We start from the raw sequence: 14,956 nt of genomic DNA on the forward strand, positions 1-14,956 counted from the left end.
CTCTCACCCCAACTCTCATTTGCCCTCTTTTTTGCCTCTTGTACCTTTCTCTTGACCTCCTGCCTTCCTTTTATACATCCAGTCATTTGCAATATTTCCCTGCAAAAATCGTTCAAATGCCTCTCTCTTCTCTTTCACTAATAATCTTACTTCTTCATCCTACCACTCACTACCCTTTCTAATCTGCCCACCTCCCATGCTTCTCATGCCACGAGCATCTTTTGCCCAAGCCATCACTGCTTCCCTAAATACATCAAATTCCTCCCCCACTCTCCTTACGTCCTTTGTTCTCACCTTTTTCCATTCTCTACTCAGTCTCTCCTGGTACTTCCTCACACAAGTGTCCTTCCCAAGCTCACATACTCTCACCACTCTCTTCACCCCAACATTCTCTCTTCTTTTCTGAAAACCTCTACAAATCTTCACCTTTACCTCCACAAGATAATGATCAGACATCCCTCCACTTGCACCTCTCAGTGCATTGACATCCAAAAGTCTCTCTCGCGCACCTATCAATTAACACATAATCCCATAACGCTCTCTGGCCATCTCTCCTACTTACATACGTATACTTATGTATCTCTCTTTTTAAACCAGGTATTCCCAATCACCAGTCCTTTTTCAGCACATAAATCTACAAGATCTTCACCATTTCCATTTACAACACTGATCACCCCATGTACACCAATTATTTCCTCAACTGCCACATTACTCACCTTTGCATTCAAATCACCCATCACTATAACCCGGTCTCGTGCATCAAAACTACTAACACACTAACTCAGCTGCTCCCAAAACACTTGCCTCTCACGATCTTTCTTCTCATGCCTAGGTGCATATGCACCAATAATCACCCATCTCTCTCCATCCACTTTCAGTTTAACCCATATCAATCTAGAGTTTACTTTCTTACACTCTATCACATACTCCCACCACTCCTGTTTCAGGAGTAGTGCTACTCCTTCCCTTGCTCTTGTCTTCTCTCTAACCCCTGACTTTACTCCCAAGACATTCCCAAACCACTCTTCCCCTTTACCCTTGAGCTTCGTTTCACTCAGAGCCAAAACATCCAGGTTCCTTTCCTCAAACATAATACCTATCTCTCCTTTTTTCTCATCATGGTTACATCCACAAACATTTAGACACCCCAAATCTGAGCCCACACATGCACATATACATACCTATAAATTTCAATGTATACATACTTATACATACACAGACATATACATATATACACATTTACGTGTTCATACATGCTACCTTCATCCATTCCTGCCACCCCGCCACACACACACACACACACACACACACCCATGCATGCAAGGTAGTGCAAGGAAACAGACGAAAGAATGGCCCAACCCACCTACATACACATGTATATACATAAAGGCCCACACACGCACATATACATACCTATAGATTTCAATGTATACATACTTATACATACACAGACATATACATATATACACATATGTACGTATTCATACATGCTACCTTCATCCATTCCTCCCACCACCCTGCCACACATGAAATGGCACCCCCCCCTCCTCCAAGTGCATGCGAGGTAGCGCTAGGAAAAGACAACAAAGGCCACATTCGTTCATATATGTATAAGTTTGTTGAATATTCCTGGGAAATTATATGGGAGGGTATTGATTGAGAGGGTAAAGACATGTATGGAGCATCAGACTGGGGAAGAGCAGCGTGGTTTCAGAAGTGGTAAAAGATGTGTGGATCAAGTGTTTGCTTTGAAGAATGGATGTGAGAAATACTTAGAAAAACAGATGGATTTGTATGTAGCATTTAAGGATCTGGAGAAGGCATATGATAGACTTGATAGAGATGCTTTGTGGAAGGTATTAAGAGTACATGGTGTGGGAGGTAGTTGCTAGAAGCAGTGAAAAGTTTTCATCAAGGATGTAAAGCATATGTACAAGTAGGAAGAGAGGAAAGTGTTTGATTCCTAGTGAATGTCGGTTTATGGTAGGGGTGTGTGATGTCTCCATGGTTGTTTAATTTGTTTATGGATGGGGTTGTTAAGGAGGTGAATGCAAGATTTTGGAGATAGGGGAAAGTATGCAATCTGTTGTGGATGAGAGGGCTTGGGAAGTGTCAGTTGTTGTTCACTGATGATACAGCACTGGTGGCTGATTCGGGTGAGAAACTGCAGAAGCTGGTGACTGAGTTTCGTAAAGTGTGTGAAAGAAGAAAGCTGAGAGTAAATGTGAATGAGAGCAAGATTATTAGGTTCAGTAGGGTTGAGGAACAAGTCAACTGGGAGGTAAGTTTGAATGGAGAAAAACTGGAGGAAGTTAAGTGTTTTAGATTCTGGGAGTGGACTTAGCAGCGGAGGGAACCATGGAAACGGAAGTGAGTCACAGGGTGGGGGAGGGGGCGAAGGTTGTGGGAGCGTTGAAGAATGTGTGGAAGGCGAGAATGTTATCTTGGAGAGCAAAAATGGATATGTTTGGATGGATAGTGGTTCCAACAATGTTATATGGGTGCGAGGCATGGGCTATAGATTGGATTGTGCAGAGGAGGGTGGATGTGTTGGAAATGAGATGTTTGAGGACAATAAGTGGTGTGAGATGGTTTGATCAGGTAAGTAATGAAAGCATAAGAGATGTGTGGAAATAAAAACAGTGTGGTTGAGAGTACAGAAGAGGATGTGTTGAAATGGTTTGGTTACATGGAGAGAATGAGTGAGGAAAGATTGACAAAGGGGATATATGTGTCAGAGGTGGAGGGAACGAGGAGAAGCGGGAGACTAAATTAGAGGTGGAAGGATGGAATGAAAAAGATTTTGAGTGATCAAGGCCTGAACATACAGAAGGGTGAAAGGCATGCAAGGAATAGAGTGAATTGGAATGATGTGGTATACCGGGGTGGACATGCTGTCATTGGATCAAAACAGGGCATGTGAAGTGTCTAGTGTAAATCATGGAAAGGTCTGTGGGGCCTGGATGTGGAAGGGGAGCTGTGGTTTCTGTGCATTTCACATGACAGCTAGAGACTGAGTGTGAATGGAAGTGAGTCACAGGGTGGGGGAGGGGGCAAAGGTTCTGGGAGTGTTGAAGAATGTGTGGAAGGTGAGAATGTTATCTTGGAGAGCAAAAATGGGTATGTTTGAAGGGATAGTGGTTCCAACAATGTTATATGGGTGCGAGGCATGGACTATTGATAGGGTTGTGTGGAGGAGGGTGGATGTTTTGGAAATGAAATTTTTGAGGACAATAAGTGGTGTGAGGTGGTTTGATCGGTTAAGTAATGAAAGGGTAAGAGATGTGTGGAAATAAAAGCAGTGTGGTTGAGAGAGCAGAAGAGGATGTGTTGAAATGGTTTGGTTACATGGAGAGAATGAGTGAGGAAAGATTGACAAAGAGGATATATGTGTCAGAGGTGGAGGGAACAAAGAGAAGCAGGAGACTAAATTGGAGGTGGAAGGATGGAATGAAAAAGATTTTGAGTGATCAAGGCCTGAACATACAGAAGGGTGAAAGGCATGCAAGGAATAGAGTGAATTGGAATGATGTGGTATACCGGGGTGGACATGCTGTCAATGGATTGAACCAGGGCATGTGAAGTGTCTGGTGTAAACCATGGAAAGGTCTGTGGGGCCTCGATGTGGAAAGGGAGCTGTGGTTTCAGTGCATTTCACATGACAGCTAGAGACTGAGTGTGAATGGAAGTGAGTCACAGGGTGGGGGAGGGGGCGAAAGTTCTGGGAGCATTGAAGAATGTGTGGAAGGCGAGAATGTTATCTTGGAGAGCAAAAATGGGTATGTTTGAAGGGATAGTGGTTCTAACAATGTTATATGGGTGCGAGGCATGGACTATAGATAGGGTTGTGCGGAGGAGGGTGGATGTGTTGGAAATGAAATTTTTGAGGACACTAAGTGGTGTGAAGTGGTTTGATCGGGTAAGTAATGAAAGGGTAAGAGATGTGTGGAAATAAAAACAGTGTGGCTGAGAGAGCAGAAGAGGATGTGTTGAAATGGTTTGGTTACATGAAGAGAATGAGTGAGGAAAGATTGACAAAGAGGATACGTGTCAGAGGTAGAGGGAACGAGGAGAAGCGGGAGACTAAATTGGAGGTGGAAGGATGGAATGAAAAAGATTTTGAGCGATTGGGGCCTGAACATACAGAAGGATGAAAGGCATGCAAGGAATAGAGTGAATTGGAATGATGTGGTATTCCGGGGTGGACTTGCTGTCAACGGATTGAACCAGGGCATGTAAAGCGTCTGGTGTAAACCATGGAAAGGTCTGTGGGGGGTCTGGATGTGGAAAGGGAGCTGTGGTTTCTGTGCATTTCACATGACAGCTAGAGACTGAGTGTGGACACAACTAAAAAAGAAGAAAAAAGAAACTCTTCTTTGTGTGTGGTGGGGTGACGATGGAAATGGATGAAGACAGCAAGTATGGATATGTTCATGTTTATATATGTATATGTATGTATACGTTGAAATGTTTATGTATGTATATGTGCGTGTGTTGGCGTTTATGTATATACATGTGTATGTGGGTGGGTTGGGCCATTCTTTCGTCTGTTTCCTTGTGTTACCTCGTAATGTGGGAGACAGCGTCTAAGTATAATAAATATTATTATATATTTTTTTATATACTTTGTTGCTGTCTCCCGCATTAGTGAGGTAGCGCAGAGAAACAGACGAAAGAATGGCCCAGCCCACCCATATACATGTGTATATACATAAATGCCCACACACGCACATATTCATACATGCTGCCTTCATCCATTCCCACCGCCACCCCACCACACATGAAATGACACCCCCCTCCCCCCACATTCATGAGAGGTAGTGCTAGGAAAGGACAACAAAGGCCACATTCGTCCACACTCAAACTCTAGCCTTTTCCCGTGTATCATTGGGTACAGTCTCATCAAAGAATTTTCACTCCAAGAGATTTTAAGTTTCCCAGCTACTGAAAGTACACAGCCATGGGTTGTAGGAGCATTCAGAAAGGTCCTAGGTAACATGATGATTTTTTCATCAAAATTGGTCCTAGGGTGACAATAAATATAACAAATTCTCATACTTCCTGCCTCAGAGGTCCCTTCCATCTATATGAGGCTCCTGCAGCATTCAGGAAGTCAACAACATCCACTGTTTGGAACCATACATCATAAAATGTTTGATGTGTGTGTGGAAAGTGCAGGGTAATTGAATCGTAAGTGCTCAGTGTCCTCATTGTGGCTGTTCTAAATTGCTTTGTAAATTGGACATTGTCAGAGTGAATGAGGCCTTTTCTTTTTCTGTTCCTATCACTAACTCATTAATGCAGGAAACAGCAAAAAAGTTTGAAAAAAGAGGAAGAGATATACATAGAAATATGTGAATGTTAGTTACTGGACTCCACCTGCATGTGGTTACACTGCTACTGAAAGGGTACCTTCAGCAAGGCTCTGTCATCATCAGTGGCAAATTGAAGAGCCTCCCTGAGGAACTTCTCATTCAAAAGATGTCCATCATTTCCTTCGGTGTTCTGGTATCACTAACCTCTGTATCTGTATTCTGGATGATTGCCATAGAACTTGATTAGGGCATACTTGGCCTCCACAAAAAAGCGATGTTTAGGATGCAAGGCTTTCTGGTAGTGGTCAAGGAATTCTTCCAATGGCTGCGAGGAGATATGGTCTAGTCCACGGAGCTCCTTATACAGTGCTTGGTCTCCCCAGGACACCTAGATAGAGGTGGTTGAAGATGAAAGAACTTAATTTATATTTAAGCACACAACTAGCTGTCATGTATAATGCACCGAAACTACAGCTCCCTTTCCACATCTAGGCCCCACAAAACGTTCCATGGTTAATCCAGACGCTTCACATGCCCTGGTTCAATCCATTGACAGCATGTTGACCCCGTTATACCACATCATTCCAGTTCACTCTATTCCTTGCACGCCTTTCACCCTCCTGCATGTTCAGGCCCCAATCATTCAAAATCTTTTTCACTCCATCTTTCCACCTCCAATTTGGTCTCCCACTTCTCATTCCCTCCACCTCTGACACATATATCCTCTGTCAATCTTTCCTCACTCATTCTCTCCATGTTACCAAACCATTTCAAAACATCCTCCTCTGCGCTCTCAACCACACACTTTTTATTACCACACATCTCTCTTACCCTTTCATTACTTACTCAATCAAACCACCTCACACCACATGTCCTCAAACATCTCATTTCCAGCACATCCACCCTCCTCCGCACAACTCTATCTATAGCCCATGCCTCGCAACCGTATAACATTATTGGAACCACTATTCCTTCAAACACCCATTTTTGCTTTCCAAGATAATGTTCTCGACTTCCACACATTTTTCAACGCTCTCAGAACCTTTGCCCCCTCCCCCACCCTGTGACTTACTTCCATGGATCCATCCGCTGCCAAATCCACTCCCAGATATCTAAAACTCTTCAATTCCTCCAGTTTTTCTCCATTCAAACTAACCTCCCAATTAACTTGTCCCTCAACCCTACTGTACCTAATAACCTTACTCTTATTCACATTTACTCTCAGCTTTCTTCTTTCACACACTTTACCAAACTCAATTACCAGCTTCTGCAGGTTCTCATCCAAATCAGCCGCCTGCGCTGTATCATCAGCGAACAACAACTGACTCACTTCCCAAGCCCTCTCATCTACAACAGACTGCATACTTGCCCCTTTCCCCAAAACTCTTGCATTCACCTCCCTAACAACCCCATTGATACCCAAATTAAGCAACGTTGGAGACATCACGCAACTCTGCCACAAACAAACATTCACTGGAAACCAATCACTTTCCTCTCTTCCTACTCGTACACATGCCTTACATCCTCGATAAAAACTGTTCACTGCGTCTAGGAACCAGCCTTCCACACCATATACTTTTAATACCTTCCACAGAGCATCTCTGTCAACTATCATATGCATTCTCCTGATCCATAAATGCTACATACAAATCCATTTGTTTTTCCTAAGTATTTCTCACATACATTCTTCAAAGCAAACGCCTGATCCACACATACTCTACCACTTCTAAAACCACACTGCTCTTCCCCAATCTGATGCTCTGTACTTGCCTTCACCCTCTCAATCAATACCCTCCCATATAATTTCCTAGGAATACTCAACAAACTTGTACCTCTGTAATTTGAACACTCACCTTTATCCCATTTGCCTTTGCACAGTGGCACTATGCATGCTTTCTGCCAATCCTCAGGCACTTAACCATGAGCCATATATATAGTGAATAATTGAATATCCTTACCAACCAGTCAACAACACAGTCACCCCCTTTTTTAATAAATTCCACTGCAATACCATCCAAACCCGCTGCCTTGCCGCAAGGCTTTCATCTTCCGCAAAGCTTTTACTACCTCTTCTCTGTTTACCAAATCATTTTCCCTAACCCTCTCACTTTGCACACCACCTCGACCAAAACACCCTATATCTGCCACTCTATCATCAAACACATTCAACAAATTCAACAAACCTTCAAAATACTCACTTCATCTCCTCACATCATCACTACTTGTTATCACCTCCCCATTAGCCCCCTTCACTGAAGTTTCCATTTGCTCCCTTGTCTTACGCACTTTATTTACCTCCTTCCAAACATCTTTTTATTCTCCTTAAAATTTAATGATTCTCTCTCACCTCCAACTCTCACTTGCCCTCTTTTTCACCACTTGCACCTTTCTCTTGACCTCCTGCCTCTTTCTTTTATACATCTCCTAGTCATTTGCATTTTTTCCCTGCAAAAATCGTCCAAATGCCTCTCTCTTCTCTTTCACTAATAATCTTACTTCTTCATCCCACCACTCACTACCCTTTCTAATCAACCCACCTCCCACGCTTCTCATGCCACAAGCGTCTTTTGTGCAAGCCATCACTGCTTCCCTAAATACATCCCATTCCAACCCCCACTCCCCTTACCTCCATTGTTCTCACCTTTTTCCATTCTGTACTCAGTCTCTCCTGGTACTTCCTCACACAAGTCTCCTCCCCAAGCTCACTTACTCTCACCACTCTCTTCACCCCAACATTCTCTCTTCTTTTCTGAAAACCCCTACAGATCTTCACCTTCGCCTCCACAAGATAATGATCAGACATCCCTCCAGTTGCACCTCTCAGCACATTAACATCCAAAAGACTCTCTTTCGCATGCCTATTAATTAACATGTAATCCAATAACGCTCTCTGCCCATCTCTCCTACTTACATATGTATACTTATGTTATCTCGCTTTTTAAACCAGGTATTCCCAATCACCAGGTATTTAGCACATAAATCTACAAGCTTTCACCATTTCCATTTACAACACTGAACACCCTATGTATACCAATTATTCCCTCAACTGCCACATTACTCATCTTTGCATTCAAATCACTCATCACTATAACCCGGTCTCGTGCATCAAAACCACTAACACACTCATTCAGCTGCTCCCAAAACACTTGCCTCTCATGATCTGACTTCTCATGCCAAGGTGCATATGCACCAATAATCATCCATCTCTCTCCATCAACTTTCAGTATTACCCATATCAATCTAGAATTTATTTTCTTACACTCTGTGGAAGGTATTAAGAATATATGGTGTAGGAGGCAAGTTGTTAAAAGCGGTGAAAAGTTTTTATCGAGGATGTAAGGCATGTGTACGTGTAGGAAGAGAGGAAAGTGATTGGTTCTCAGTGAATATAGGTTTGTGGCAGGGGTGTGTGATGTCTCCATGGTTGTTTAATTTGTTTATGGATGGGGTTGTTAGGGAGGTGAATGCAAGAGTTTTGGAAAGAGGGGCAAGTATGCAGTTTGTTGGGATGAGAGAGTTTGGGAAGTGAGTCAGTTGTTGTTTGCTGATGATACAGCGCTGGTGGCTGATTCATGTGAGAAACTGCAGAAGCTGGCGACTGAGTTTGGTAAAGTGTGTGAAAGAAGAAAGTTGAGAGTAAATGTGAATAAGAGCAAGGTTATTAGGTACAGTAGGGTTGAGGGTCAAGTCAATTGGGAGGTAAGTTTGAATGGAGAAAAACTGGAGGAAGTAAAGTGTTTTAGATATCTGGGAGTGGATCTGGCAGCGGATGGAACCATGGAAGCGGAAGTGAATCATAGGGTGGGGGAGGGGGTGAAAATTCTGGGAGCCTTGAAGAATGTGTGGAAGTCGAGAACATTATCTTGGAAAGCAAAAATGGGTATGTTTGAAGAAATAGTGGTTCCAACAATGTTGTATGGTTGCGAGGTGTGGGCTATGGATAGAGTTGTGCGCAGGAAGGTGGATGTGCTGGAAATCAGATGTTTAAGGACAATATGTGGTGTGAGGTGGTTTGATCAAGTAAGTAATGTAAGGGTAAGAGAGATGTGGAAATAAAAAGAGCGTGGTTGAGAGGGCAGAAGAGGGTGTTTTGAAATGGTTTGGTCACATGGAGAGAATGAGTGAGGAGAGATTGACCAAGAGGATATATGTGTCAGAGGTGGAGGGAACAAGAAGTGGGAGACCAAATTGGAGGTGGAAAGATGGAGTGAAAAAGATTTTGAGTGATCGGGGCCTGAACATGCAAGAGGGTGAAAGGCATGCAAGGAATAGAGTGAATTGGAACGATGTGGTATACCGGTGTTGACGTGCTGTCAATGGATTGAACCAGGGCATGTGAAGCATCTGGGGTAAACCATGGAAAGTTCTGTGGGGCCTGGATGTGGAAAGGGAATTGTGGTTTCGATGCATTATTACATGACAGCTAGAGACTGAGCCTTCTTTTGGAAAATTAAAAAAAAAAATGAGAGGGGAGGATTTCCAGCACCCCGCTCCCTTCCCTTTTAGTCGCCTTCCACGACACGCAGGGAATATGTGGGAAGTATTCTTTCTCCCTATCCCCAGGGAGAGTAAGTGAGCTTGAGAAGGAGACCTGTGTGAGGAAGTACCAGGAGAGACTGAGTACAGAATGGAGAAAGGTGAGAACAATGGAAGTAAGGGGAGTGGGGGAGGAATGGGATGTATTTAGGGAATCAGTGATGGATTGCGCAAAAGATGCTTGTGGCACGAGAAGAGTGGGAGGTGGGTTGATTAGAAAGGGTAGTGAGTGGTGGGATGAAGAAGTAAGAGTATTAGTGAAAGAGAAGAGAGAGGCATTTGGACGATTTTTGCAGGGAAAAAATGCAATTGAGTGGGAGATGTATAAAAGAAAGAGACAGGAGGTCAAGAGAAAGGTGCAAGAGGTGAAAAAAAGGGCAAATGAGAGTTGGGGTGAGAGAGTATCATTAAATTTTAGGGAGAATAAAAAGATGTTCTGGAAGGAGGTAAATAAAGTGCGTAAGACAAGGGAGCAAATGGGAACTTCGGTGAGGGCGCAAGTGGGGAGGTGATAACAAGTAGTGGTGATGTGAGAAGGAGATGGAGTGAGTATTTTGAAGGTTTGTTGAATGTGTTTGATGATAGAGTGGCAGATATAGGGTGTTTTGGTCGAGGTGGTGTGCAAAGTGAGAGGGTTAGGGAAAATGATTTGGTAAACAGAGAAGAGGTAGTGAAAGCTTTGCGGAAGATGAAAGCCGGCAAGGCAGCAGGTTTGGATGGTATTGCAGTGGAATTTATTAAAAAAGGGTGTGACTGTATTGTTGACTGGTTGGTAAGGTTATTTAATGTATGTATGACTCATGGTGAGATGCCTGAGGATTGGCGGAATGCGTGCATAGTGCCATTGTACAAAGGCAAAGGGGATAAGAGTGAGTGCTCAAATTACAGAGGTATAAGTTTGTTGAGTATTCCTGGTAAATTATATGGGAGGGTATTGATTGAGAGGGTGAAGGCATGTACAGAGCATCAGATTGGGGAAGAGCAGTGTGGTTTCAGAAGTGGTAGAGGATGTGTGGATCAGGTGTTTGCTTTGAAGAATGTATGTGAGAAATACTTAGAAAAGCAAATGGATTTGTATGTAGCATTTATGGATCTGGAGAAGGCATATGATAGAGTTGATAGAGATGCTCTGTGGAAGGTATTAAGAATATATGGTGTGGGAGGCAAGTTGTTAGAAGCAGTGAAAAGTTTTTATCGAGGATGTAAGGCATGTGTACGTGTAGGAAGAGAGGAAAGTGATTGGTTCTCAGTGAATGTAGGTTTGCGGCAGGGGTGTGTGATGTCTCCATATATATATATATATATATATATATATATATCTTTTTTTTTATTTTTATTATACTTTGTCGCTGTCTCCCGCGTTTGCGAGGTAGCGCAAGGAAACAGACGAAAGAAATGGCCCAACCCCCCCCCATACACATGTATATACATACGTCCACACACGCAAATATACATACCTACACAGCTTTCCATGGTTTACCCCAGACGCTCCACATGCCCTGCTTCAATCCACTGACAGCACGTCAACCCCGGTATACCACATCGCTCCAATTCACTCTATTCCTTGCCCTCCTTTCACCCTCCTGCATGTTCAGGCCCCGATCACACAAAATCTTTTTCACTCCATCTTTCCACCTCCAATTTGGTCTCCCTCTTCTCCTCGTTCCCTCCACCTCCGACACATATATCCTCTTGGTCAATCTTTCCTCACTCATTCTCTCCATGTGCCCAAACCACTTCAAAACACCCTCTTCTGCTCTCTCAACCACGCTCTTTTTATTTCCACACATCTCTCTTACCCTTACGTTACTCACTCGATCAAACCACCTCACACCACACATTGTCCTCAAACATCTCATTTCCAGCACCTCCATCCTCCTGCGCACAACTCTATCCATAGCCCACGCCTCGCAACCATACAACATTGTTGGAACCACTATTCCTTCAAACATACCCATTTTTGCTTTCCGAGATAATGTTCTCGACTTCCACACATTCTTCAAGGCCCCCAGAATTTTCGCCCCCTCCCCCACCCTATGATCCACTTCCGCTTTCATGGTTCCATCCGCTGCCAGATCCACTCCCAGATATCTAAAACACTTCACTTCCTCCAGTTTTTCTCCATTCAAACTCACCTCCCAATTGACTTGACCCTCAACCCTACTGTACCTAATAACCTTGCTCTTATTCACATTTACTCTTAACTTTCCTCTTCCACACACTTTACCAAACTCAGTCACCAGCTTCTGCAGTTTCTCACATGAATCAGCCACCAGCGCTGTATCATCAGCGAACAACAACTGACTCACTTCCCAAGCTCTCTCATCCCCAACTGACTTCATACTTGCCCCTCTTTCCAAAACTCTTGCATTTACCTCCCTAACAACCCCATCCATAAACAAATTAAACAACCATGGAGACATCACACACCCCTGCCGCAAACCTACATTCACTGAGAACCAATCACTTTCCTCTCTTCCTACACGTACACATGACTTACATCCTCGATAAAAACTTTTCACTGCTTCTAACAACTTTCCTCCCACACCATATATTCTTAATACCTTCCACAGAGCATCTCTATCAATATATATATATATATATATATATATATATATATATATATATATATATATATATAGTGGTTCCAACAATGTTGTATGGTTGCGAGGCGTGGGCTATGGATAGAGTTGTGCGCAGGAGGATGGATGTGCTGGAAATGAGATGTTTGAGGACAATGTGTGGTGTGAGGTGGTTTGATCGAGTAAGTAACGTAAGGGTAAGAGAGATGTGTGGAAATAAAAAGAGCGTGGTTGAGAGAGCAGAAGAGGGTGTTTTGAAATGGTTTGGGCACATGGAGAGAATGAGTGAGGAAAGATTGACCAAGAGGATATATGTGTCGGAGGTGGAGGGAATGAGGAGAAGTGGGAGACCAAATTGGAGGTGGAAAGATGGAGTGAAAAAGATTTTGTGTGATCGGGGCCTGAACATGCAGGAGGGTGAAAGGAGGGCAAGGAATAGAGTGAATTGGATCGATGTGGTATACCGGGGTTGACGTGCTGTCAGTGGATTGAATCAGGGCATGTGAAGCGTCTGGGGTAAACCATGGAAAGCTGTGTAGGTATGTATATTTGTGTGTGTGGACGTGTATGTATATACATGTGTATGGGGGTGGGTTGGGCCATTTCTTTCGTCTGTTTCCTAGCGCTACCTCGCAAACGCGGGAGACAGCGACAAAGCAAAAAATATATATATATATATATATATATATATATATATATATATATATATATATATATATATACTTCCCACGCATTCCTCACGTGTCGTAGAAGGAAACTAAAGGGGACGGGAGCGGGGGCCCAGAAACCCTCCCCTCCTTGTATTTTAACTTTCTAAAAGGGGAAACAGAAGAAGGAGTCACACGAAGAGTGCTCATCCTCCTCGAAGGCTCAGATTGGGGTGTCTAAATGTGTGTGGATGTAACCAAGATTAGAAAAAAGGAGAGAGAGGTAGTATGTTTGAGGAAAGGAACCTGGATGTTTTGGCTCTGAGTGAAACGAAGCTCAAGGGTAAAGGGGAAGAGTGGTTTGGGAATGTCTTGGGAGTAAAGTCAGGGGTTAGTGAGAGGACAAGAGCAAGGGAAGGAGTAGCAGTACTCCTGAATCAGGAGTTGTGGGAGTATGTGATAGAGTGTAAGAAAGTAAATTCTAGATTGATATGGGTAAAACTGAAAGTGGATGGAGAGAGATGGGTGATTATTGCTGCATATGCACCTGGGCGTGAGAAGAAAGATCATGAGAGGCAAGTGTTTTGGGAGCAGCTGAATGAGTGTGGTAGTGGTTTTGATGCACAAGACCAGGTTATAGTGATGGGTGATTTGAATGCAAAGGTGAGTAATGTGGCAGTTGAGGGAATAATTGGTATACATGGAGTGTTCAGTGTTGTAAATAGAAATGGTGAAGAGCTTGTAGATTTATGTGCTGAAAAAGGACTGGTGATTGGGAATACCTGGTTTGAAAAGCAAGATATACATAAGTATACGTATGTAAGTAGGAGAGATGGCCAGAGAGCATTATTGGATTACGTGTTAATTGATAGACGCACGAAAGAGAGACTTTTGGATGTTAATGTGCTGAGAGGTGCAACTGGAGGGATGTCTGATCATTATCTTGTGGAGGGGAAAGTGAAGATTTGTGGGGGTTTTCAGAAAAGAAGAGAGAATGTTGGGGTGAAGAGAGTGGTGAGAGTAAGTGAGCTTGGGAAGGAGACTTGTGTGAGGAAGTCCCAGGAGAGACTGAGTACAGAATGGAAAAAGGTGAGAACAAAGGAGGTAAGGGGAGTGGGGGAGGAATGGGATGTATTTAGGGAATCAGTGATGGCTTGCACAAAAGATGCTTGTTGCATGAGAAGCATGGGAGGTGGGTTGATTAGAAAAGGTAGTGATTGGTGGGATGAAGAAGTAAGATTATTAGCGAAAGAGAAGAGAGAGGCATTTGAATGATTTTTGCAGGGAAAGGGTGCAAATGAGTGGGAGAGGTATAAAAGAAAGAGGCAGGAGGTCAAGAGAAAGGTGCAAGAGGTGAAAAAGAGGGCAAATGAGAATTGGGGTGAGAGAGTATCATTAAATTTCAGGGAGAATAAAAAGATGTTTTGGAGGGAGGTAAATAAAGTGCGTAAGACAAGGGAGCAAATGGGAACTTCAGTAAAGGGGGCTAATGGGGAGGTGATAACAAGTAGTGGTGATGTGAGAAGGAGACGGAGTGAGTCTTTTGAAGGTTTGTTGAATGTGTTTGATGATAGAGTGGCAGATATAGAGTGTTTTGGTCAAGGTGGTGTGCAAAGTCAGAGGTTTAGCGAAAATGATTTGGTAAATAGAGAAGAGTTAGTAAAAGCTTTACGGAAGATGAAAGCCGGTAAAGCAGCAGGTTTGGATGGTATTGCAGTGGAATTTATTAAAAAAGGGGGTGACTGTATTGTTGACTGGTTGGTATTGTTATTTGATGTATGTACGATTCATGGTGAGGTGCCTGAGGATTGGCGGAATGCTTGCATAGTGCTATTGTACAAAGGCAAAGGGGATAAGAGTGAGTGCTCAAATTACA

General features: G+C 43.2%; 1 protein-coding gene across 2 annotated transcripts in view; it reads right to left on the bottom strand.

Annotated features, from left to right (window-relative positions):
• Positions 1-14,956, bottom strand: part of LOC139759746 (SET domain-containing protein SmydA-8-like) — a 66,657-nt gene that overhangs the window by 12,279 nt on the left and 39,422 nt on the right. For both annotated transcript variants that reach the window (XM_071682176.1, XM_071682177.1), the window contains exon 7: positions 5,520-5,703. In XM_071682176.1, coding sequence (XP_071538277.1) covers positions 5,520-5,703 — 184 coding nt within the window. The remainder of the gene's footprint in view (positions 1-5,519; positions 5,704-14,956) is intronic.

This window comes from Panulirus ornatus, chromosome 34 (assembly GCF_036320965.1).
Source record: "Panulirus ornatus isolate Po-2019 chromosome 34, ASM3632096v1, whole genome shotgun sequence".
Lineage (NCBI taxonomy): Eukaryota > Metazoa > Arthropoda > Malacostraca > Decapoda > Palinuridae > Panulirus > Panulirus ornatus.